A 26290-nucleotide genomic window follows, 5' to 3' on the forward strand; every position below is an offset into this window, starting at 1 on the left:
TCTTGGGTTTAGTCCCTGCTGCCAAAAAAAAAAAAAATAGTTAAGAACTTCTGCTCTTCAAAATGCCCTGTCAAGTTCATACAAAGGCCACAAATGGGAAGAAAATACTCACCAGCCACATGTCTGAAAAGGGAATTGTGTCCAGAATACATGAAGAGCTCCTAAAATTCAATGCTAAGAACAGATATGTCTCAATTTTTTTTAAAAAAATGGGCAAAAATGTTAAATAGTTTGCAAAAGAAGATATACAGATGGTCAGTCCATATGAAAAGATGCATAGCATCATTAATCATTAGGAAAATACAAATGCAAAACATGGGATCACCACTGTACGTGTCTTGGAAAGAAAGGAGAAAGGAAGGAGGGGTGGAGGAGGAAGGAAGGAGTGAGGGAGGAGGGAGGGAGGCAGTGAGCCTCCAGGATCAGAGGAGTGAGAGTCCTGGTCTGTGAGTCCTGGTCTCAGATAAGAGTGGATACCACAGTGCCCTGAGATGAGGATGTGGGATAAATAAGAGGTAAGTGAAGGGGTCCCCAAAGGATGATTGCAGTGCTCTGCAGCGGGGTCCAGGGTGCTATGGGGAGGGGGGAAGCAGGACACCAGCAGTGCTGGGTATCACTTAGAGAAGTTTAGGATTTAGCCTGCAGGTGGAGTGTGGCAACTGAGGCTTTTAAGCAGAGGTAGGAACAGGAGCAAATCATGTTTTAGAAAGATCATTCTGACAGCAGTGTGAACTCATGTGTGCATGCCTGTGCAGGGGTGTATGTGTGTGTGTGAGGGTGACCACCTGGGCTGAGACTGCAGAGGAAGATTAGCGGAGGGCCTGGGGTGTAAAATTAGGAAGTTTAATTAACCAATTCCATGTGAAGGAAAGGAGAGAGTGGCCCACCCACTGGGCGGAGATACCACGGCGCTGTACAGAGCCACGTGCCAACCAGGATGTGGCACGGTAGTAAAGCACTTGCCCAGTAGGAGGCCCTGGGTTCCATCCCCAGCACCGCAAAGAAATAAAACATCCAAGATCCACATGAGGAAGCTCAGATTTGATAGGAAGAAAGGGCGGGGGGATGCCTGTCCAGGATTCATGCTTGGAATCCTGACATGGAAGTGACTGTGGCCCCTATGTAGGGCCCCCTGTCCCCCCTACAGGAATGTCCACTAGGCCATTGCCTCCGCGTCTCTGTGGTTCAGAAAGATGTCATCAAGATTCTGATGTGGTTGTATCTAGTTGCCCATTAAGATACAGCTAACTGCCCACCAGAAAAGACAGCCAAGACGGAAGTGATATTCACTCAGTTAGGGATCCCCGCCCAAAGGGAAAGAGGTCCTGAGTTAGCTGTTGCCAGGGTGAGTTCCCTTCTGTTCCTCCCTGTGTTCCATACGACGGTTCAGATGTGTGCTGCTTTCTGCTGTCCCTTCCTCCGAGATGTGAACTGCTTCAAAGAAGTGTCTCTCTCCCTAGCTTTCCACTTTGAGCATGGTGGCCAGAACACAGTAGATGCGGACACTCCTTAAGTGACAAGGTGACTGGTGTACTCTCCACTCTCACTATAGGAACCTCACTAATTTGCAACAGAAAAAAAAAAGTGACTTCATCTTGCTAGGCGCCAGGCTGGGGTGACACTGTAACTCCTCGTTTAAATAACTGGGGTGAGGCCAACGTGGTGAGAGTCTCCTAGCAACTTAAATTGGGTTCATCCCCTGGCTGATGAATTGTGGGACGCAGAGTTTGTTTTTCCTTTTCTTTCTGAGATTCAATAGAAAGCCATCAGTCCTGTCTCCCCCTCCTCCTCAGGGTTCCCGGGGAATCTGGAGAATACCTGGCTGTCTCTTGAGGGCGCCGCTGGAGAGCACTCTGGTCCAGAGGAAGCCTCCTCCCGGCTGCCTGCGTCCTTATCAGTGACAGTCACTTTGGAGGCTCTGTGGAGCCTACAGTCAGCTGACCCAGTCCCCTCCGGTCCTGTCCTTGGAGATAGGCCTCCTGAGACTCTGGGAGAAGCAGCCCCTCCTGCTCCGGGGTGCTCTGCTTACCTTGGCCGTGACGCGCAGCAGGAATGCAGTCTTCTCCTGCCAGCTGTGGCTGGTGTCGCAGCCCAGTCCACACTTTCCTGAGGTCATATTTTTCAATCCAGATGGAATAAAAGCTCTTGGTGCCAAGCTGCTGCATGGAGGCCAAAATGGTTGGCTGCTTCTCCACCTCTGCTCCTGGACTCGGGAGTGTGGGAACTGGGGTTCTCAGAGCTCCTCTGTCACCCCTGGATTAGAGAACACACCTGGGAAGGTCCCTAGAAAAGAGCAGGAGAAGCAGCAGGACTAGTTTAGCGCTAGCCTCTTCTTTCCACCAGGTGCACTTGCTCTGGGTCTTGGAGGTTGCTCAGGGGAGCTTGTTGTGGGGCTGTGGCACTCCTCTGTGACGTGCACGTCACTCACATCCTGCCCCAGGGCTGACTGAGTCTGCTGCCAACCAGCAGGAGACGAGAAATATGCTTCCTATCTCTTAATCAAATGCCAATTAAAAAATTCCAAATTTCTCCAATTACTTCCTGGGAAATTTTATCTCAGAATAAATATAACAACCATTTCTACTAACCCCTAAAGGGGCATCTCTGTGGGAACACTCCGAGTCCTCATACCCCACCTTCTTTTAAGGACTTCTGGCTGTGCACCGGCACGGACACACTTCCTCTGTCTCCTGGAGCAGGTAGATGATTCCACAGAAGCACCCTCTTTACACAAGGCTGACTTTATAAGCAAGCAGGACACCCTCACACGTACCTCAGGAAGGGACAGAGTGCATCCACATGTGTCCAAGGGAAGCATGTCGTTTATTTGCATATTTGGTATTTCTGTAATGCACATGTTATAAAAAATAATGTAGATAAGTTCTCTAAAGGCATTAGTCAAAAGAGAACATTATGGATTGATGATTGTTATTAAGAAATGATGTGGTGGTTTAGCAAAAGAATCAACCATGCTTTTATAGCTACTTCTTGAAATTTTCCCCCTTTGGGACCTTCAGTCTGTGCACGGTACCCCCGAGCACTCCAGAGAGCACTTCTTGTCTGTCCCAAATTGCCTCCTACCTACACACACCAAGTCTTCAAGCACTTGTTCTAATCAAGAAATAACAAACCTTCTGTAGGAATAAGTATTTTTAAGGATCATTTTCATCCCAATTCCTGGGTTTTTAGCTAAAACTCTTTTTTCCATTATGCAAAACATTGGGTTTGTTCTGTTCTCCTTTTACTGACCAGGGTCTGCCTCCTGGGATACTAACCCACTTCACTTACTGTGAAGCTCAGCAACTTGCCAACACCAGGGAGGGGAGAAAGGGAAGCCCAGCACACCCTGCTTTGTTGCCGAAAGATGGGGATGGACGTTAGCCTCCCTAGGGAGTATCCCTTTCATTTCTGGAAGATGTTTTTGCAGGATGCAGAATTGAAAGTGGCAGGTTTTTATTATTTCTCTCTCAGTATCTTAAAAACAGCGTTTGACTGTCTTCTCGATTTGTCATCTGATCATCTCGCTCAGACTATCTGAAGCCTTTCCTGCCCTCTTCTCTCTAGGTAACATGGATTTTTAATCTAGTTGCTTTTAAGATTTCTGTTCTTCATGATTTGGAGCATTTAAATACCGTGTGCCATCCACTGACTTTTATCGTCTTTCTCCTTCCCAGAGTGCCTTGAGATTCTCTTGTGTTTATACTTTCATGGGATTGAGAATGTGCTTGGCCATTATTTCAGGGTCCAGTTACATGCCCACTGTGCCAGCTTAGGCTCCTCACACCTAGGGTGTTCCTTGCATTTTTAATGATCGCTTTTTCTCTCTGTGTTGCTTTGGTTAGTCTCTGGTGCTATGTCCTCACATACGCTAGGTTTTTCTTCTGCAAACTCTGACCTGCTGCTAATAACAAGTCAGCTTATTTTTCATCTTAGTCATTATAGTTGTGTTTTTATATCTTCTGTGCATATCTTTTTTATATCTTCAAACATATGAAATGGAATTATGAAGCTGGGCATGGTGGCTCACACCTGCAATCCCAGCACCTCAGGAGGCTGAGGCAGGAGGAGCGTGAGTTCAAAGCCAGCCTCAGAAATATAGTGAGGCTGTAAGCAACTTAGCAAGATCCTATTTGAAAATAAAATATAAAAGGGCTGGGGATGTGGCTCAGTGGTACAGCGCACCTGGGTTCATTCCCAGATACAAAAAAAAAAAAAAACAAGAAGAAGAAGAAAAAAAAGAAATATAATGACTCTGGAGTTTGTCGTTTGCTAATTGGAACATCCGTTGCACCTCTGGGATGATTGTATTTGCTTTTTTTTTTTTTTTACTCATTTTGGATAGTGGTATTCTACTTCTTTATATATCTGGTCATTTTTTTTAAGAAGGCAAAGAGATTTATTTTAGCCCATGGTTCTGGAGGTTCAGGGCTCACATCTGGTGATGGCCCTCTTGCCACATGACAAGAGATGGGGAGAGTGTTGATCTGGTCTTTCTCCCTCTTCTTCTTCATTTTTTTTCATGTTTATTGGTGCCCTATAGTTGTAGATAATGGTGGGATTCCCTGTTACATATTCATTATATCTTGTCACTTTTAGTCGGATGCCTGCCTTGTGAATTCTACCTTGTTGTGCACTGGGCATTCTTTGTATTCCTATATGGAACCTTGAGCTCTGTTCTGGAAAGAAGAGCCTTCCTCTTTGGGGTGTGGTTTTGAAAACCAGAGCAGCACGTCTTCCCACAGCCGAGGCAGGACCCTCAGCGTGTCTGGTGGGAGGCAGTACTTCTGGTCCCTCCACTCTCTTCAGAGGGCTTCCTCCTGAGGTTCAGATGGTCTCTGCGCTTGTCGGTGAGAGCACGGTGCTGGGGCCTTCGGCAAGTCTCCCCCTCTCTTCTCTCCCAGCTCCCCCCTGTGCACTGAGCTCCCTTGGTCTCCCTGGACTCTGCACCCCGTGTCCTGTACTTGGGTAGCACCTGGGCTCTGCCCCTCTCCCCTCCCCTCCCTGCACTGCACCTGGGCCCCCTCCTGACAGGAATCTGGGAGCAGCTCTTGGGTTGGCTTCACATTTTTTTTTCTTTTGGGGACCACTGTCCTTTGTTGCCTGAAATCCAGTGTTTTGAAAAGTCTTCATTCCATACATTAGTCTTTGATGGATTTTCTGTTTTTGTCTGTCTTAGACAGGCGGGTAAATATGGGATCCAGAGCGCCATCTTGGTTGGAAGTGGAATCTCCTAAAGATCTGAAGATGAACAATATTCACCTAATCTTGCTTTTAATGTTGTCTTTGGGCTCAATTGTTCTGTTTTGTTTTTCAGGAAATCTCCTTTTTCTCTTAGATTGATTTTAAGATTTATTTTTTGCAGTTCTGAGGATGAAACCCAGGGGTGCTCTACCACTGCACTACATCCCCAGCCCTTTCATTTTTTACTTTGAGTCCGGTTCTTACTAAATTGCCTAGGTTGACCTCAAACTTGAGGTCCTCCTGTCTCAGCCTCCCAAGTAGGTGGCATCACGGGTGTGGGTCACCAGGCCAGGCTCATTTTCTTTGCAGTGTTCTTTACTTTCACTGTAAATTCCTTTTTATTCATCCTTGTGATTTATTGGACTGTCTCATAGGAACTGTCATCTTTAGTCAAATCTGGGAAAGTGTAGGCACACTGTCTCTTTGAATACAGTGTCTTTGTTGTTGTTTTTCCTCCTGATCTGGAACTCTGTCCTTTCTGTTGTATGTGGGGTGACTTCTTTTGAGCTTTCCCTCCCTAATCCCCTTCTCTATCTGTCCAAATAGACGATTGCCGCATCTGCCGAGTGTTTGTTTTAAATATTTATATTTTCATCTCCTTCAAAAATGTTTTCCTTTGGTTCTTTTAAAAACGCTTTTGTTTGTCATTTGAGTCTCTTTCTCTCTGTTTACGTTTTCAGTCTTCGCTTTTGTTTATCTAAATTTATTGTCCCCCCTGTCTCCTAGTCCCTCAGCTCTGAGGAGTGCCTTGTGGTCTTAGTCGGGTAACTTTGGGTTGGGGGTGTTTCGTATTTGCACCTCCACCTTTTATTCCTGGGATGTTTGCCGTAAAGGAACCGTGAGGCTCTGTGTGCCGGGGTGTTCTTTTCTGAGTGAACAAGAAGCTTTTGCTTCTATCAGAGACCTGGGGGCACTGCCAGCCTAATACCATCCTAAAACAGACTCGCAGCTGGAAGCTTTCCAGGCTGTGTTGGGTTGGAGAATTCAGGCAACTTGTCTGGATGCAAATTCCTGAGAAAGACGTTTTCCTCTCCCTTCTTGGTACAGGTGGATGAGGGACCTTGCCGTTTCCTTCTGTGTGAGATTCCTTCAAGTTAAAATGTATTGATTTGTTTACTTATTTAGTGACCCTAAGGATCAAATCCAGGGTCTCTTGCCGGCTCAGCAAGCACTCTGCCCCAGGACCACATCTGCAGCCCCACAGTTGAAATTTGCAGGATGGGAAGGAGCCGTTCAGGGTCCCAGTTTTATTCCGCTGTCTGCATAGGGCATCCTGCCTCCGGTGGGGGCCAGGGCAATAATCACCTCACAGGGTTCGGGATGGTTGTCTAGCTTTGTTAGATCAGGGCAGACACTTCTGGAATACGCTTATTTTTTGACTTCCCAGATTTTCCTACTTTGTTTTTAAGTCATTGATGAATTTAAATGTTTAAAAAAAAAACATTGTACCGAACATTTTTGTATTTAAAAAAAATTTTCAGATGGGATCATTGTTTAAGGTACCTCCTTGGTCATAACTGCATTTTGGTATTTTAATTGTGAGACAATTGACGTTTCTAGATCAGTTGTGAATGCTGTAAATGGATCCAGGTAACTTTGGTCATGTACAGCGACTAGGATCTTTTTAGTAAGCACCTACTGAAAGGACACACTCAGAGTCCACGCAAAGTCCAAGGACCACGCCACACACCGGAATCCCACGCCAGAGATTTATTGTCTGTAACAGGAGGTATTCCAACAAGGCTGTCCCTCGGAGGAGAGCACCTGTGGCACTCACAGAGCAGCTTTATCGCCCGCAGGAGGAACCTCGTAAGCTCCTTAGGAGTCAAAACTGCGGGGGGCTGACCGTTTAGCAGGCTTGGGTTAGCGGTTAAGTTAAGCAGTTTTGCCTCAGAACCCAAACTTTGGAACCTCTAGGTAAAATGGCTCCTGACCTATAATGGTGACTCTGATGTCAATACTGATTTGATGCCAATACCTGCAGTCCTGGATATTTAGAGGCGAACTCAAGCCCTGTGTGTCCTCTCTGTAGCCTTTCTCCTGGGCAGCAATGCAAGCACAGGTCCGTCTGAATTCCTTTAGACACGCAGCATCCAGCAGGCCCCGGCCCTTGTCTGCTAAGGAACTTGGGGTACAGCCGCATGAAACGCTCACAGAGGACACGCAGGGACTCTGTGGGCAGGATCAGGTATGTCTGTGTCCACGTCTGCACCTGTGCTGTGAGTCCGGGGGCTGGACCAGCACCATTTCAGAACAGCTTACCCAGCCAACAGCGAGCAGCCCGTCAGGGCAAGAGCTCGCTGGCCTCCCATTGCCTGTCCCTGCCAGACTCTTCCGTGCACTCAGATCCATGCCGAACGTCACCCGGGCACAGGGCACACTGATGTTAATAAACAGCAGACCCCATGTCAGTCACAGATGAAGAAAGCCAAAGCGTGGCCGCCTCTGGACTAGGAAGGGCTGGCCGGCCCCTTGGGGTGTGTTTCCCATGGGGCAGCTGACTGTCCCTGGTGACAGCTAGGACACATCTGGCACCACCCTTGCTGAAGTACCCACTTCACAGCTCCCCTCTGTGGACCCCTGTGGCACACACGTCCCTGCTCAGCTCCCCTGCGTGGACCCCTGTGGCACACACATCCCCGCAGGCTCCCTTGTGTGGATCCCCATGCCACACACATCCCTGCTCGGCTCCCCTGTGTCGATCTGTGGCACACATGTCCCCTAATAGCACGTGCTATGGGTTCCTCTGCCGTCCTCGCTGCCTGCCCAGCTCAGCCTTTGACAGGATGCACACATGTCCGTGAACCAGATGGTGGCCCAGGATCTGTCCTTGGGGCGACCTATAACAGAAGGCCCAGGACACCTCCCAGTCTGCAGAGTCTTCTCGCAGAACGTGCTCAGAATTCAGCTTTGAAATGTGACTGACCACTACTACTCATCACTTTCATGTCTGGGAAATTTGTTTTTGAAAAAATCATCTTCGTGGTTCAAAATAAGTGACTTCATAAATTCATTGGATATGCTTTTTTTTCTGGTCATGAAGAATCAACATGTTTATCGTCACCATTAGAACAATATGCTTGATAGATGACGGGTGAAGTCTAAGTAGTCAATTTTTAGCATTTTTCTAGAAGGGTTCAAGGCTAATTAAAACTAAGAGCTAAAAATACGAAATCTTTGCTGACTTCCTGGGGAGACGTCTTGAGGAGACTGCAGGGCTTCCGAGTCTTTCCTTCCTCTGTCTAGCCTTGGGTTTTTGGCAGAAGTTGGTGCTTAAAATAGGTGTTTGCTTGTGGTCAGATATTTCTCCTGTTCATACCTATTAGATGCCCATATATTAACTTTTTTCGTGTTATGTCTGTAGCTCTTTGCTCTTTGCAAATCTCCCTTCTCGCTGCTCTTTCAGTTTGTGCTGAGACCCGCCAGAAGCAGTCTGGACCAGCAAGCCCATCACACAGACGAGAAGGCTGCGCACAGCCACCTCACAGTCTGTGGGCTAAATGGAGACTTAATGACACATCTTCTGATCCAAAACTTAATGCCCTTTTTGTTTTTCCATTGATTCTTTGCTCCCGTTTTGGTGCAGCCCATTTACATGCAACCTCTCCATGCCATGTGAGATGGCAGATGGTTTGGTTATTAGAAGCAAGACATGAATTACTTTGTTACCTGCACAGCTGCTGGCTGAAGGCCATTCCTCTCCTCTCTGTTCTGCTCCCTAAAACCCACAATTTGTGTCTCGACCCACGGGATCAAAGCAGATGTTAAAGGACGACGTTAGCGCGGCTTCATTGACCATTTTCCTGGGTAAGTGCAAGCCAGGGCAGAGCCTTTGAGAATGTGGGCAGAACCTGGCTAGATGTCTGGGTAGAGGAGGAATGAGGGGCCATCTAGAGTGTATAAAGTGCCTAGAAGAATCGACAGGTAGCTCTGCAGGATTAAGGACCTGGAAAGAAGTTCTCAGAATTTAAAAGTTGGAACACTAGAGAAATGAGAGGAATGAAGGAAAAAATCTAAGCTTATGGAAACCCAGTGTGACTCTTGACTGCACGTCTGTTTTCAACTTGCCTGTTGCAGGGAGCATAGGGACAGCATTATGGTAAGGTGGCCCTGTACCTAGGGAGAAGAACACAGGGGGGCTCTCAGTAACCTGCAAAGCCCTCACCACAGTGGGACCTTCTCGGGCCACGTCCTCTCTGTGCGAAGCTCACCACCAGCCACGAGGGCTCGGCACTTGTGAAGATCCCTGCCGGCACAGGCCACTCCACAGAGCTGTCTCCATGCAGGCAGGATGCCTCCCTGAGATGCAAGGCTCACAGTCAGAAACCATCCTTCGGGCCTCCCCAGCTCGCTGTGCAAGGACGCTTCTGGCCTGTGAAGCACTCGGCAGACGGGAGGCGACCTTGCCTTCATGCACAGACCGGCTCCTGGCTCCGGGAGGGCATTTTAAGGGGCTGTGTTTAATGTGTGAGCCATCTCCTGGTCCTCACATGTGATTTCCTAGTAAATAATTTACTCTTCATAAACTAAATATTCATTTCTCTCGATGGCAGTGAGCTGGGTTGTCTGTCCAGAGTCGGCATTATGGAGAAAACAGAGCAGATGGGAAGAAAAAAATTCTACATGAGTTTAGGAACTTTCCAGACCACTAGGGCTTTCAGGGAGAGGGCATGGGAGGAAGGAGGAAGCTGGGAACTGAATGGCAGCTCACTCCACGGCACGAAACTAGGGAGCCCTGCTTTCCTCGTGGGGTCTTGCCAGGCCAGATGCACCAAGGTGGGAATGCTCCTTGGCTCTCATGTGTACAGCCTCTCAATTTGGTCTTCAGAGCGGAACTTGGGAAAACACAGCTTGCGGGATTTTTATTTTCCCTCTTCCTCCCTCCCTTCCCTCCCTCCTTCCTTCCTTCCTTTCATTGAACCCAGCAGCACTGAGCCACATCCCCCAGCTCTTGTTAATTATATTTTGAGACAGGGCCTCGCTAAATTATCCAGGCTGGCCTTGAACGTGCCATCCTCCTGTCTCAGCCTCCTGAGTGGCTGGGATTTCAGGCGTGCGCTGCACCCGCCATTATTTGTTTTCTTCTCACCTCTAGCAGTGATGTATTCCACGGGGCTGAGTATTTTGGATGGCCTGCCCCACGGTGATAACCTCTGTTTCTGGCACTTGGGCTCAAAAACTCTAGCCGCAGGCTTTTAGTCTTGACAGAGCTTTTACAAGTTTGCTCCAGGCCTTTTAACCTTCCAGGGGAATTAGCGGACCAACAGGTCACCAGAAGTGAAGGGACAGGGATGAGCAAGATCGTCATCTGGGTTGCACAGGCTGGCCGCAGCCTGGCTGATCAGAAAGGCCTCTCCTCTGGTTTTCTGAGCCTTCCTTTTCCTTTTCCTTTTCTTTTCTTAATTTTTTGAGGAGTGTGTTAAAAAGCAATCTGGGCGAGTCCAGACTCCAGGAGACATTCCAAAGCAAGCTGCACCTTTATAAATCCAATGAGGGTTTATGAGCTGTAAAGTTTGCATTACAGAAGGAAAAAAAAAAAAAAAGAATCCAGACCTTGCCGTTTCAGAACTCTGAGGCCAAAACTGTTCCAGTAGAAAGCGAGGCGAGGCCCCAAGGAGAGGGCTCAGGCCCTAAGAGGCAGCATCCCGAGCTCTAGAAACTGCTGGGGAGCCGCGGGCTGGCCCCACCGTGGCTCACAGAGCACTGCTTCTCTGCTCTGAGTCCCTCTCCACAGCCTTCCCAGGTGTCTCCCTGGGGGTGCAGGGGGAGATTTAAGGACCCCATTTTAAATCAGTTGCTTCCCATCATCAGCCCCTGGCAGATCTTTCCTCAGAAGTCACAGGTAGAATGAGAGTTCCGGGACCTGGAGCTTCCTTCCACGTCCCTGCGGGCTGGGAGGGCGGCCCAGGCGGTGGGCTGCCCAGCACAGGACCAAGGCTGCTGCCGCCGGCCTGTTCCCAGCACCGGGCCTTTCTCGGGTCACGGAACGTGTGTCGTGGATCCTGTTCCTCAGGGAGCTGTTCTTTAAAAGGAATCAGACCTGCCTCGTCACCTCCAGGCTACGGTGCCCTCTGGACAGCAGCATGGAGATTTGAAAGCAGTGACCACACTGTCCCCCCAAGCCCCACCCCATGCATGGCAAGGGACACAGGTCAGGCTTCCCCCCAGGAAAGCACACATTTGTATTCACAAGTCTGTGTGGCATGAGGGGACATTTCCTGAAGTCCCCAGGCATCCTGTGCCAAGGAAGAAAACCAGGAATCCTCCCATGGTACTCTCAGAATCAAAAATCGACATTCCTGAAAAGGGGAGCAACACTGTCCCATGGTGTGGTCAGCGGGCAGACGTTAGAACCAGATGGTCTGCCTTGGAATGCTGTGTGTCCCAGGCAAGTTAGTTAACCTCTCTGTGGTTTTAGTTCCCGCATCTATAAAATGGCCGTCATACTAGTCCCTACTATTCTTATAGAACAGACATGATGATTAAATAAAATATGTTAATATTTATAAAGCCTTAGGTTAGTGCCTGCCACGTGGTAAATGTCTACTTATGTTATCACTTGTTTATTTAATTGGCACTGAGATACTTATTTTAAAGTGGGCTGAACCCAGGGCCTTGCACATGCTTCACCTCTGAGCCACATCCCCAAACCTTACATTTTTAAAAAATTTTGGCTGACCGCCCTCGATTTATTTATTTGTTTGTTTGTGTGCAGTGCTGGGGCCTCATACACGCTAGGGAAATGCCATGCACTGAGCCACATCCCCAGCCCTGTAAACTACTTCGTAAGTGAAACATAAACAGTAAAGAAGGAAGTTAAGGAGCTGGACTTACAGAAACAAGTGACTGGGAACAGCTGGAGATGGGTCATCAGACCCGGGGGCGGGAGAGTATCCTCCTGGAGCAGGTGAGGAGGGGGGAGTCAGCCCTCTGGGCGCTCAGGATCAGGGGCTCTTTGCTATGGCCCTTGGGCCTAACCCACCACACACACGCCACACACATGCAAGCACACGTGCAGACACACCTACTGCACACACACTCCGAACACACCATGCTCACAGGCCCCGGCGTCCCAGTGTTATCTGCGAGCACCCACGGTTGGCTCACACTGTGTCCAGCACTTTCAGAAGGGCAGTGGGCTGGGATATCCCAGTCGTTGCATAAACAAGCGACTGTGACTGATTTGTATCACAGCTGTGGCTCATGCTCAGCGCACAGAGTCTGAGGCCTGGCCACCTTTTCCACAGCAGCTGGGAGCCTGCAGCTGGCCAGGGCTTCAGCAAAGGACCATAAATCTCTCTGAGTCAGCATAAAGACAAACCAAGAGGCTTTCCTCCTCTTCCCGCTAATGCATCCGATGAAACCATTAGACAGACGGGGACAAAGGCGAAGGGCTTTTGCACCCAGAAGACAGGGACGTTTAGGTTTGAGGTGCTCCAAGAGTAGACTTGCATCCCCCCCGCACCGTTCCTCCCAGAGTGTCCTGGGCAGTTCCAGGCGTTAGTGTGCAGAGGGTCACACCTGGGAGAGACAGGCTGGCAGTGAGCTGAGGGAGAGAGAGTGCTTTAAGGAGGGCGGCCACCCATCTCCTTAGGTTGCTAATCAACACAGAGAACTTGGGCCATTATAATGCGGGATCCAGAAGAATCTCCTGGACCTGTGTGCACTTGGGATGCGAGGGCGTTCAGGCGAAACCATTTCATTCGTATTTATGACATTTACTCATTTACAACAGACCTTTTTCATTTGTTTTATTTATAGCCTTGAGAAGTCAGGATCATAAAAATGAAATGAAACTCTGGCTCCCTCTTTCAAAAGGGCACTGAGTAGCTCTGGGTGGAACCGAGCGGCCGCTGGGGAAGGAACCGTGGTGTGTCGACGGATCATTTTCCAGAGGGCCTGGCTGCCTGTGGACACGGGGACAGGGCTGGGGCCCGCTGACGCTCTCTCACACTGTGCTGCGCCCCTGAATCGGATCCACAAGTCTTCCTTTGACTTTTCTCTCTGGGTTGCCCTTTCCCTTTCTCCAATGTGGAGACCTGGGAGGTTGTTAGTCCCAGAGCCTGAGGATTTGCCTCTCCTTCCTGAGGGCCTGAGGGTGAGCCGCCTCTCAGGCTCCTGTGCAGGGTCGCATCTGGAATGCAGTTGTGGCCGCAGCGCCGGTGTGTGGTGCTCCTGTGAGGGTGGACCCTGGGTCTTCCCCAGACGCCATACCTTAATCCACCTCAAAGTTCTTGGGCTTTGCTCTCCTGCCTTCTTCATAAGCACTTATCCCCCTAAAAATCCAGTTTTTATATCTCCTAAAGCACACAGAGTGTAAATAAAGCCAGCAGAGCCTGCTGTGGTTACCAGCCCCAGAGGGCCCGAGGGGCAGACGGGGTGGGTCTGGCTGTGAGCTCTCTGCTGGAGAGCACAGAGTCCAGAGTGCTGCCTTCAGCCCCGGGCAGCCTCCCCTTCCTCACGCCTCGGATCTGAAAGACTCTATACAGACACAGACTTTCTAAAAGTTGGATATGTGCTGCGTTTTTGAGGCATATTGATGGCTTGTCAACCGGTTCAGATTTAAAACTCAGAGACCCTGCTGTGTGCCAAGAGGTTAGTCAGACATTCTTATGTGTGGATGTAATGTTCACAATATTTATCAGTAAAAAGCACAATTCTGAAGCAAAAGCCTGGCTGTCACGGAGCTGTGGGGCACCAGCGCCTCTCCAGTGGCCTGCGGTGGGAGCCCAGGAGCGCTCCCCAGTGTGTTCTGCTCTGTGGGCCCCCTCTCCTCCAAATGGACCTGGAAATGCCCCCGTGTGGCTGACCCCACTGGAGTCTCTGTGTGAGTCAGCCTTGCCGATGCTTTTTGTTGTTGTTGTTGTTGTTCAGTGGCTCAAGTTTTCAAAGGGGTATTTGCTAAAAAAAAGTACAGAAAAGAAAAAGAAGGAAGGAAAGAAAGAGAGATCTTGACTTTGGATAGGATCGAAAGGCAGAACAAATAACAATACCGTACTTGCAAAAGTGGCTGCCGGTCCCTAGAGAGAAGAGGGGAAACAGAGGAAGGACATCCAGGAAACCTGCGGCTTGCCTTCCTCCTGGATGTGTGACCCAGGTGACAAACACATCACTCCCCTTTGTCCCTGGGGCCTTAAGTACAGCAGAGAGCATGGGTGTCCTTCACACAGGCAGCTCTGAAGTGGGCTGTGCCCCAGGAAGTCCCTCCACTCCCCTCCCCTCCCGGGTGCCTGCCCTTACATCCTACCGTCCAGGGCACAAAGATGACAGCTTCAAGACCAGCATGGAAGGTCTTTGGCTTCTACAGAAGCCGGGACCTCCCACACTGGCTCATGTTCGCCTGTGTAAGCTTAAGGATGACCTCATAAGCACCCATCTGAATACTTTCATAAGGTTGGTAAGCCCTTCATGAAGGACTTAATGAAGGAAACGAAGTGGGCTTCGATTGTTTTGTTTTTTATTTAATTGTATTTTTGGAACTGGAGACGGAACCCAGGTGTAACTTACCCCTGAGCCACATCCCAAGCCCCTTTTATTTTTATTTAGGTCTCACTAATCTGCTGAGGCTCGCCTCGAACTTGTGATCCCCCTGCCTCAGCCTCCCATGTCACTAGGATTACAGACGTGTGCCCTCATGCCCAGCTGAATGAAGATTTTTATGCATTGGACCTGGCTAGACTTTCTGTGCATTTCCCAAGAAAATTTTAGGAGAGTTTTGGCAAATCCATACAGAAAGGAAAGGTCTGGAATACGATGTGGATCAACTGGAACCACAAAAACATAATGATGTGGCAAAGTCAGATCAGAATGGATGCCAAGTCCTCTGCTATACATGTAGATGTATTTCTCAGCTAAGCGTGTGTGCGTGTGCATGTGTGTGTGGGTGTGCAGGGCCAAGGGATGGCGAGGGAGCTGCGTTGGGTTTGCACAATGGGCATCCTGAGGCTTCTGCGTGCTGCTCACGTCTCGGCATCATCCCTCGCCCACCACCCAAGACCCTCCGGGAGCCGTGGCTGCCGTCATCCACCACCTGCCTCGTGCCAGCCCTGCACACATGCTCTGCTTACCTGCTCCTCTTGTAGTCATGCAAAAAAGGTCTCGACCCACCTCCAGAGCTGCCTTGACTGACCATGGCAGCGGACTCATGGCAAGTGGTAGGATGGAGGTTCAAAGCCAAATTTGTTTTGCTGCAAAAGCTGAATCCTTGCTGTCTGCCCTTCTGGAATTCCTGGGACTTCACGTGTGGTTTTGAGAGAATAGTGACACCCTGAAGGAGAGGGAGGTGAGCATCCCAGATGCAAGCCACTCATGTTTTAGGCCATCATGAACCCATGAGAGGAGTGATAAAAGCCAATGCATTGACCCAGAGATAAGTGCGTGTGGATAGGATGCCAACTCACGGAGATCTTGTGGCTGGAGATGGCCAGCTCCTGAGGCCCTTGCTGCAGATTCCGCCCAGGCCCAGGCCTTTCCTCCAGGTTGGGCCATGGTCATGGCTGTGCAGGACCTGTCAGAATGAGACCTGCCCATATTCCCAAGAGCACATCCGAGGTGACTGATTCACACTCCTTAGTGACTTGCACTTGTGAAGCAAGTTGCCTGTGACATGCTACATCCTTACCTCAAGTCATTTCGTGAAGTCCACATGAGTTGGAGCAAGTGGGAGCTCTGTGAGCGCCTCAGACATCCCACTCGACCCCAGAGCCACTGTAGACAGTGCAGCAGCAGGACACAGGTCCAGAGTCCACCCAAAGCCACAACCTGGACAAAGGCAATGCTCACCAAACCCAGGAAGCTCTTATGCCTCTGGCTGGGGACTGACCAGACCCAGAGTTTCTGGAAATGCAGAAGGCATTCCCGTTAGGAGAAGGAGGCCGAGGCAAACACATGCATGTCCGAGGAGCATTTTTTAAAGCAGGTTTTGGAGCAGATGGCAAGGCCAGTTCAGGGGCAGCCCATTGTTACAGATTTGCACAATAAAGATGTATTCTTGATAACAATGGACATGGCCACATGCTCAAGCATTTTCTGCACTGCCTAGAACAGATGGCTTGTCTTGTGGGTCTTGGTGCCTACCTGTCCCTAGTTCTCTGAGTAGCATGATGCACCTGTGGAGCATGTGTGATCACGTCCACCCACACGGCAGTCAGCCAGCACGCCGCCCCACGCACCTGTGCCTCCTCACTTTGCAGGAACAACTTAGACCTACCCCACCAACCCCTGCCACCCATATGCATTGCACAGTGCCACCATGATCCTCCTCCTCAGAGTACCCTGCCTGGCCAGGGCCACTCCTCCACTCGTGCTTAGAGTGGCCCTGTCCCTCTGCAACTGAGGCATCCTGCAGTGTCCTCCTGGCCCTGTCCTCGTCCTCTGCTCAGCTGCTCTCTTTCCCGTAGCTATAAGGATTCCCATGTGTCTTAGCCCAGGGCCACACTGTCCTTGGTCCCGAATGCTTCTAGCTATCCCTCTCAACTTCCCCTGCTCCTTGTCCCTCCCCATCTTAGCTTGGCCTGGCCTTTTAACAGAGAAGCCTGGCCTTCCTGTCCCCGTTTGTGACACGGCTTAGTTCCCAGCCTGCTCTTAGGCTGTCTTTCCCACAACCCCACTGGAACGTTCACTGATCTAGGTGTTTGCAGGGCTGGGATGGAACCTGGCTCAGGCCTGCTGAGCAAGGGCTCCACCCTGACTGCTTCCCTGGCCCCCACAGGGGCCTTTCTGATTCCTGTCCCTAGGGATTCTGGCCCCCTCAGAGCGAGGCACCTGTGGACAAGGCACAGCTCTCCCGGTGACCCAGTGCATGTCCACTTACTTGAGTCAAGGGGTTCTGAGTCAGGGAGTCACGGTGGGCAAAGAATGCAGTGCAGCTGCTGCCCCTGTGAGGCTGGAGGGCCGCTCGCTGCCCCGGGAGCCGCGTGCACAGAACACTGCCGTGAGCCTCTCACGGGCCAGTGAGCTTGAGCGGCTCCAGGAAGTTCCACCCAGGCCCTTGGAACCAGCTTTGCTCTGTGTGTCCCATGTTGGTTCTCCAGTGTGTATGCAGCTACTTTAGGGGGTGTCTGACACATCACAACCTGCCGGTCAGATTCAGTCTATTGTAAAAAATCAATGATGTAATGAGGGAATTGATTAAGGTTTAAGTTTTGTCAAAGAGTCAATCAAAGGTTTTTTTCAAAAGAAAAAATGGTGAGGGGCTGCAGCATCTTCCGTGCAGAGATGGGGAGCTGAAGGGTACATGTTTGTGACTAGAGTGTCCCAGTCTCCACCCAGGGCAGAGAGAGGAGCGAGGACCTTGTCAGGCTGACTGGCCAACTGGGGTGACAGCATGACCCTCACTCAGAACCTCTGGACTCAAGTAAGTGGACATGCAAGGCCTCATGAGGATCCAAGAAATACATCTCCATTCCCACCTGTTGGGGCAACAAGTGAACTGAAAATCTAAGAGATGGGAATTAATTCCTAGCATAGACATTCTTCAGTTCGCTTCAGGAAAATGAAATAATCAGGGCTTGAAACTGTAAGCCCAAAGGACAAGTGTCTTTGGTGCAGACAGTAACCCCAATTCTTCCAGCATTTTAGCAAGCTGTAGGAGAAAGACAAATGTGATGGGCAGGTGGCAGGGCGTGGGCCAGTGGCTCTGAGTAGGCTTGCTAGACCTGCCACCAGACCTGGCTCCGTGGTTAATTATGATAAAAGTTAAAGTAAAAGGTTTGTAAAAGACAAAAAAGGACTCACAGAGCTCAACTCAATCAAGTGCAGGTATTGAATGAATTTGGGGGATAGAATTTGATACTATCAATAAAAATTTCATATATCCATACGTGATGACACAATAATTCTGCTTCTGTTGACTTACCCTAAAGCCATATTGGACAACTCAAATATATGCACCACAGGTGTCCGTCAGTTCTTTTGTAAATATGTCTTATTTATTAATTAGCAGTTTTATTTGGTTAAATTTTGAAATACTGTAGGGATATACATTAAGGTCACTCTCTACATCCTAAGAGTTACTTTGTGTATTATTGAGTAATCAAAGCAGGACTCAAACCGGACATGATTCCTGTTTTTATGTGCATAAAAATGTGAATGTCTTGGTATGTGGACATCTGTGCAAAACTATTTCTGTTATTTTCCTGTTTTGTGGTGATTTAGGACCACATGCCCCCACTACAGAGAGTTCATGTAGATGTTAGTGACCAGACAGAGGAGAAGGACATTACAAAGTAAGAATATAGTGGGAATGAAAATGATGCTTTTAGCCGGGCACAGTGGCACATATCTGTAAGACCAGCAGCTCAGGAGCCTGAGGCAGGAGGATTGCAAGTTCAAAGCCAGCCTCAGCAACTTAGAGAGGCCCTAAGCAACTTAATAAGATCATGACTCAAAAAATAAGAAAGATCTGGGAATGCAACTCAGTGGTTAAGTGCCCCTGGGTTCAATCCCTGTCAGAAAGGAAGGAAGGAAAGGAGGAAGGGAAGGAGGGAGGGAGAAAAAGAGGAAGGAAAGAAGGAAAGAAATGATGCTTTTAAAAATAATCTGTGTTTGATGTGAGAACTATTAATTAAGAGACATTAGGATTTTTGCCTATCTCTATCTTTTACTCTTACTTTTAATCCATTAATGAAAAATCTCACCTGGGAAATATGAAAATTTTGTATAGCTCAGCATTTAGCCCACGATGCTGAGATTGCTCATTGGCTAAGAAAGTGGCATGACTTGGCTCACGTCACCCATGAGAACAGCCATTGCTGGAGTTCAGTAGATTTGAGCTAAAGTTCAACACAAGGTCATCTGAACATTTGCCTAGTGAAGTGGTAAACTGAGCGAAACGATCTATTTTTCTCACAATTCCATGTTATATCCAATGTGCATGGCCTGGTAAAATGTTGGCTCCTTTCATTGCATATGAAAATCTTTCCCTTTTAAGAATTAAAAATGATGTCAACAAAGTTTCTGGCAGAAAATTTACACGCGGTGTGATTTCCTGATATTTGAGAGTTCCGTCACCAATTCCTGTGCCAGGCTACATGTTTAGCTGCCAGGTAGCCCCTGTGTCATATGAAAGTATTGCACTTTTATAGGAATATGCCGGCATGCCCCACCACTTTTGTGGATCATTAGTCCTCTTCTGCAGACTGTTTTGAGAAAGTAGCAGCACATGTCCAAGTTCCAGTGTCTGTAGTGATCAAGACACACCTGGTGGTGACTGTCCAATTAGATGCAAATCTATGCCTCACTTGACCCCAGTTTACCATGACGTTTTTCCTCCAGGAAAAAGCAGATGATTTCTCTTCTGTGGTTGAAGCTGAGCAGTGCACTGATTGACAGCGTGCCTCATGCCCCAGTCAGGGAGGAAACAGGAGAATGAGGCACATGGCCAATTCAGAACACGAAGACAGAGAATTTGCTTTCCCACTGATAACACTTTGGAAAAACTAAGACTGCAGACTGAAAAGAACTTGCTGAAAGTCTCTCAGTGTTATGTTCAGGAAGTGGAGAGACACAAGGGAAGCTTGTCTAGGGAACCACAGGAGGCCAGCCACAGAACTCTTGCTAGAATTCACATCTGAGTAACAAGCAGAGCCCTTTGGCTTAAACCACCACTGCAGAAAAATCAAAAGAAATAAAAAATAATCAACCCTCTGCAAAGGTGTCACTGCACACACGACCTTTCATCTGGGTACATTTATTTGTGCTGATTGCACTCCTGCTGTGCATATAGCATGTTAAACAAAGCTGACTGAAGTTTAAAAACTAGATGAAAGCTGATATGAAAAAGGGATTGATGACAGGTAGCATCAACCATGGCTCTCACATACCTCTAAAATTAATAAGCAGACATACAACACTTTGGGGAATAATTTTTTTTAATTCCATATTATAACCAGATGGGGGTGGAAGACAAATGATAGGAAAATGAAGAAGGAAGGTGTCTTAGTCTGTTTTCTGTTGCTATAATGGAATGTCACAGGTTGGGTAATTTACAAAGAATCAAGGTTCATTTCGCCCTTGGCTCTAGAAGCCCGGATGTCCAGGAGCATGGTGCTGGCAGCTGGTGAGGGCTTTCTTGTTGCACTGGAATGTTGGCTGAGGGCAGAGCAGAGTGGTGAGACAGAGCAGGCGTGCTAGCTTTGGTCTCCTTCTCTTTCATCATGGAGGCCCACCACGATGTCCTCATTCAATCCTCTTTATCCCCAAAGCCCCCTCCAAAAGGCATCAGCACGTGAATTGAGGGATTAAATTTCCCACACATGAACTGCAGAGGACACCCCCCAGACAAAGCAGGAGGAAGAAGGCAGCAGCCAGCATATGGCAGGAGAGTAAGCAAGGGGGTCAAGGAAAGGGGCCCTGCAGTTCCTCACCTACCGGCCCTGTTTGCTCACTTGAAAAGGAGGTGGAATGATGGTATGGATTCCACAGAGTATTTGAGAAGGTTAAATTAGCTAATATATATGAAGTTAGCAGTCTGTAGGGGACTAATAAGCATACCTGTTTTCATCGTTATGCTGCTTTGGGGGAAATGTCCATTCTCTTGACTTTCAAAGTGGCTACAAGTTACCAAGAATGCTACCACTACCAGCATCCAACATGTGGATCTCAAGGCATTGCTCTGACTTTCATGGTCCACATTCAGTGCTTTCTGAGATTCTCACACCAGAGCCCTGATTTCGAACCAGGGTTAGCAACGCTGGCTGACTTCTTCAGTGGATAGATGATAGGTAGGTGGGGTAGGTAGGTAGATAATTGATGATAGATTATCAATAACAGATGATAGACATGTAGACAGATGAAGGATGACAGATGATAGAGAAATAGGTAAATAATAGATGACAGATAATAGACACATATGTGAAAGATGATAGATAGATTGATAGATGATAGATTGATAGATGATAGAGAGAAAGGAGGAGAGAGAAAAGAACGACAGAGCTTTGTTCACACTTAGAGGGGGGCATTGCCGATAGATCCTTTCAGGGAGATAAGGCCGCGTGTGCTGGCGGGTCAGCCCCTGTGGGAGTTGTGGGTGTTAAAGGTGTTGGTGCCCAGGACATGTGAGACCAGGCACTAAAACCTGCTCGGCCAGCTGAGTGGCACTCGGTCTGGAGATGGACCCCCGTCAGTTCTGAGGGTGGGGACTGGTGCTGCACAGTGTCTTCTTCCTCCTGCCTTGTGCAGCCGGTTTGGGAAGCGAAGACTCCTAGCTCGTGGTTTCCAGCTCTTCGCCCAGGACAGGAGGAGGAAGCATCTCTGAGCACCGCAGGAGTCTCCCTCCATGCATCCTGCTCCTCACCACAGACCCCTCACCCCTCTGCAGGGACAGCAGGCTCTTCCCAACGGTGGGGCCTGCCTGAAACCAGGGACCGCCCAGCCCTGGATACGCCTCGATCCTCAACATGCAGGCGTGTGCAGGGTCTCACCTGCCAGTCGGGCTCAGTAATTAGCGATCATTAATAATGAAACAGAGCAATTGTAGCCATATGCTGTGATGAGAGTGAGCCCGAGCTTCCCAGTCTTTCTTTGTTCCAGAGGTTTTCCATTTAGGGTTCAGATGGCAGTTGACCACGGGAAGCGGTGCTGCTTGAAGCGGGAAGCGCGTGCGGGTGCAGGGCGTGGTAAATCTCTCTTCGAGTGTCCGGTCCAGGCAGTCTGCCAGCCACTTTTGTTTTCTCCGCTTTTCCTCCGAGAGTCGGGCTGCTTTGGCAAAGGAGAGTGGTATTACCTTACCACGTGGAGCACAGTTAATGGCTTTAAAGAATTCCCCAGCAAGTCCGTAATGAGCTGCCAAAAATACTCTTGGTGCCAAAGGATCTGGATACGTCTGTTCCATTTACAGCCTGTCTCTCATTTCATCGTGAGGCGGCGCTGACCCAGGACATAAAAGTCTACAGCTCTGGGGCACTGTGGGTTTAAGGGCTGAAGGCAGGTTTTAATATGCCCCTGGCACCTGGGGAAGCTAGGAAGGTGTGTGCAGAAAGCAGCCTGTCGCTGTGCAAGAGGCTCGGGTGCCCGCAGGGGTCGCTCTCCCATCTACACTGGGCCTGGCTGAGGGGCTTCACCAAGTTGCCTCTAAGCCTTGCACCAAGACCGTGTGCTTCCTGTCTGAACAATTCCCATTTATCCGCCCCAGGAACGTAAGGCCTATTTCTTAATCAAGGCTCCATGTTCAAAACATCAAATAGCAAATATATAACAGTGTAGCAGGATCATTTATTTTTGAATTTCATATTGATAATACATTGAATCTGCTAAGAAAAGAGTTTTCTTAAAATTTAAATGGAATTGGAGAATATGAGAAGATCCAGGAAAGCAATGGAAACACAGAGCAGTTTAAAAGGTGCCTGTTTCCCTGCAGAAGCTAGGGTCTAAAGACGTGGCATCTAGACTTCCTCCCTCATCCCATCCCTCCCCGCAGCCTCCCCGGGCTTCGCCTGGCCTGAGGTCAGCATCTGGTTCTGCCCTGATGGGAGACTCTCCTCTCCTGCTCCTTACTTTGGAGCAGAGAGAGCCCAGCGGCCTTGAATACAACGTGGCTTTTGCCTGACAAGTTATCTGTCTTGATGGCTAGGATTTTAGGAGCAAGAATCCTTGAAATAGGGACTTTTGATGGCTTAGCATAAAGCTCACCAGACACAAGATGTTCATAGGGGACCTGCTTCTCTGGGCCAGAGGCCAAAAAAAAAAAAAAAAAATTCCTGGGCTGGTGAGTTCAAAGTCTGTGTCTTTAATTCCTACTCAGAAAAACATATTGGAATTCAGCTGGAAGAATGACATCATCCAAGAAAATAAGCCAACTCTGCTTTAAATTTGGTGTGTGTGTGTGTGTAATGCATATATGAAATTTTGTCCTTTTATTAGAAAGGTGATTTGAAACACTCCAACGTGACCAACTCATAGGGACCCAAACCCTGGGGTAAAACTCCAGCTCGCTGTGACTGCTTGCATCTTTCCTGGGGCTACTTCAGGCTGCCTGGGGCCACCCCCCCTGTATAAGCTCCTGCTTTCCCAGGAGCCCATGTCTGAGGGTGTCTGCGTGGCTACCAGAAGATGGAGCACTTGAGGTAGAGTTAAGAGAGGCACCCAAACACTTGCCCAGTGTTTCTGATTTCAGAAAAGAAGCAGGGTCACTTCTTAGCTACCTCTGAAGGCTTAAGCCGGAATCTTCCACTTCCTGCTAGCAGAATTATCGTCCACAGAAAGGCAGTGATGATTTGCTCTGATGATCAATCAACGCGCACAACTTATGAATTTAGGGTAACATGCACAATCTGTTAGAATAATAGTTGCTGAAATCAAAATAGTTTTGCCACTGGCTAGGCCTCAGGAAAATGTAAAGCCCTCGAATTAGCCCAAATCCTTAACATGTGAACATGAAACATTTTTATTAAAATGTTCTTTGATAAAAAATTAGTGCTTCTCTGTCTATCGACTACCTGGAAAATTATTATGTGCCTGTCACTTATGGAGGAATGGAAAAATTGTGGCAATTGTTTATACCCAGGTGTTCTTTGCTCTTGTGATTTGGATTTATTACTCCTCACATGATCTGGATAGCGTTTTTACATTTTTGACCATTAAAAACAGTTTAAAATTTAAAGAATGAAAATGCCGGTCCCCGGGTGCAGCCCTGGTAAGAGGAAGGTGTGGTGCGTGGGTTGGACTTGAGGGTGTCACCTGGAGGGGAATATGCACCACGGATGGCAGGCCGAGGGTTGGAGTGCTTGGTGCACAGTGCACTGGGGTTTTCGCAAGAGAGGCTTACTCACCCGACCTGAGCTGGGCATCCTTGGGTGTTTGGCGGATGACTGTGTTTGATCTTTCTCCTTTGTCCATTTCTGTGTCTTCTCCATTTGTGGAATCTAGAAAATCTGATCTCTTGGAAGAAGAAGCAACTGGGAGGGCGGAGGGGAGGGCGGGATGGAGAGAGAGCTGTCAAGGGCACAGAATCATAGTTTGATAGAAGAAATAAATTCTGATGTCATTTTGCACAGTGGGCTGATTCTAACTAACATTAACTTACGGTAAATTTCAAAATAGCCGAAAGTGAGGGCTTTGAAAGTTCTTACCGCAAAAAAAAAAAAGTGAGAAATATTTCCGTGATGAATATGCTCATTATTCTGATTTGATCTTTACATGATGCATATATATATGTGGATACATCACACTGTTGCCTATAATATGGTCAATATTGTCAATCAAACACTAAATAAATTGAGGGAAACAAAAATATACTAAGGCCATCGGCAGAGTTGGGTTGTGGAGTGAAACCAGGTCATTCCATGTAGGTGCCAAAGCAAGCGCCCAGCAAGAGCGTGCCACAGCAGGACAGAGCCAGTGAGCAGGGCACTGACCTTGTTTCCTCTGTTGCAGGCTCAACGTGGGAAAAGACGTTTCGGCAGATCGGCTTTGAAAGGTAAGCCGGGTCAGCACGTCTCCACCTCCTGCTGCTTGTCTTGTCCTGTTTTATTCCAAGAGGTCTTTTGAATATAAGTCAGTTGTGTTGCCGCCACTGTTTGGCACAACATTGCCTTGCCTCTGGGAGCCTCAGTGCCTTTGCACAGTCAGAGCTTTGCTCTATAAACCACCCCAGCACGCAGAGTGGAAATCAAGGTTAACTGGGAGTGGCTGACAGCAAGCCTTGCTCTTCTCCTAGTTATGAAAGCAGTTCCTGTCAGCTCCAAGTTCAATGCTGAGTCACACCTTGTGCAGCTACAAGTGTTCCTACACCAGAGTCCCCAAAAGAAAGAATATGGAGTCATTATAACATCAAAGATGTGGAGGTGGGGCCGGGACAGGTCCCAAACCCCCTCCTGGGGGTCGAGTGGCAGGTGGCAGGCAGCACTTCCCTTTGGGATTTAGGGTCTTAACACTGAGCTTTCAATGGGATGCAGCTATTAAAAGAGAGAAAAGTAGTTGTAATTTTATTTTACTCTAAAAGTATATATTCACTAGTTGTTTTCACTGTATTGAAAATGTTCTTTTTTGGGGATGTTCAAGTTCACAGAGTGGTCAAAATAAAATAGTAAAAACTGCGTCGTCTCTGTACGGGCAACAGAAGAGTCAGTCACCTCTGACAGCAGTCCTTTGCCCCTGAGTAAGTGATTCCAGGATTTACTCATGTCCCTACACGCTCCCTCTCTCACCGGCACCATCATGACCTGGTCTCCCTCCAGCTCTTGTCACTAGTTCAGGGTGTCAACAGAGGTTGACTCTGCATGACCAGATCCCAGGGGGTTGTACCGGGCGTGGTGACACACACCTGCAATCCCAGTGACCTGGGAGGCTGAGGCAACTGAGCGAGTCTCTTGTCTCAAAAAATAAGAAAGGGCTGGGGATGTGGTTCAGTGGCTGAATGCCCTTGGATTTGATTTCTGGTACCGAAAAAAAAAAAAATTGATGAGGGGAAAACAGGTCCAGCTTCATTCCAGTGTGAAATCTCTCTCTCTCGATTCTTCGTCATGTGATGAGGAATTTCAAACACACACAGAAATAGAGAGAGACAGTGGAGGTCGTACATCCACACCTAGCGTCGAACCTCACGCCACCCTTTCCTCTGTAGGTGAGAACAACAGGCATTTTCTCCCTGAGCCCTAGCCCACTGTCATCCGCAGCAGTACAACCAGCCCTAGTACAACTTCAGCCCAGTCCCTGGCCACAGCACTGAAGCAGCCCAGTGGCAGAAGCTTGCCCTGCAGACCCGAGGCCAGCTCATCCCCAGCACTAGAAACAGGCGAAAAAGACCCAGTTGATATTTACATTTCCCCATCATGTTGAAAATGTCCTTTTCCTTGGTTTGAATCTGCAGGCCACCAGAAGCCACACGTCCCTCCTCATTAGGACCTCCTTTAAGCCTCCTTATTTGATCAGCGGTCCCCTGCCCCCACCAATCCCTTTGTCTTGCTTTTCTTTAAGTCATAAGCTTGGAGGAGCCTGGCCCATTGTCTTGTAGAATCTGGTGCCAGGACTCGACCTCTGTGCTGCCCTTTGTGGGGGGCGGGTGTCTAACCTCTCTGTTGTGGGACTTTTGAGGGTTCCACTTGCAGCCTGG

General features: G+C 48.6%; 1 protein-coding gene across 4 annotated transcripts in view; it reads left to right on the forward strand.

The window, feature by feature from the left end:
• Nucleotides 1-26290, forward strand: part of Piezo2 (piezo type mechanosensitive ion channel component 2) — a 337909-nt gene that overhangs the window by 144475 nt on the left and 167144 nt on the right. For all 4 annotated transcript variants that reach the window (XM_078030440.1, XM_078030437.1, XM_078030438.1 and 1 more), the window contains exon 4: nucleotides 24613-24655. In XM_078030440.1, coding sequence (XP_077886566.1) covers nucleotides 24613-24655 — 43 coding nt within the window. The remainder of the gene's footprint in view (nucleotides 1-24612; nucleotides 24656-26290) is intronic.

Source organism: Ictidomys tridecemlineatus, chromosome 13 (assembly GCF_052094955.1).
Source record: "Ictidomys tridecemlineatus isolate mIctTri1 chromosome 13, mIctTri1.hap1, whole genome shotgun sequence".
Taxonomy (NCBI): Eukaryota; Metazoa; Chordata; class Mammalia; order Rodentia; family Sciuridae; genus Ictidomys; species Ictidomys tridecemlineatus.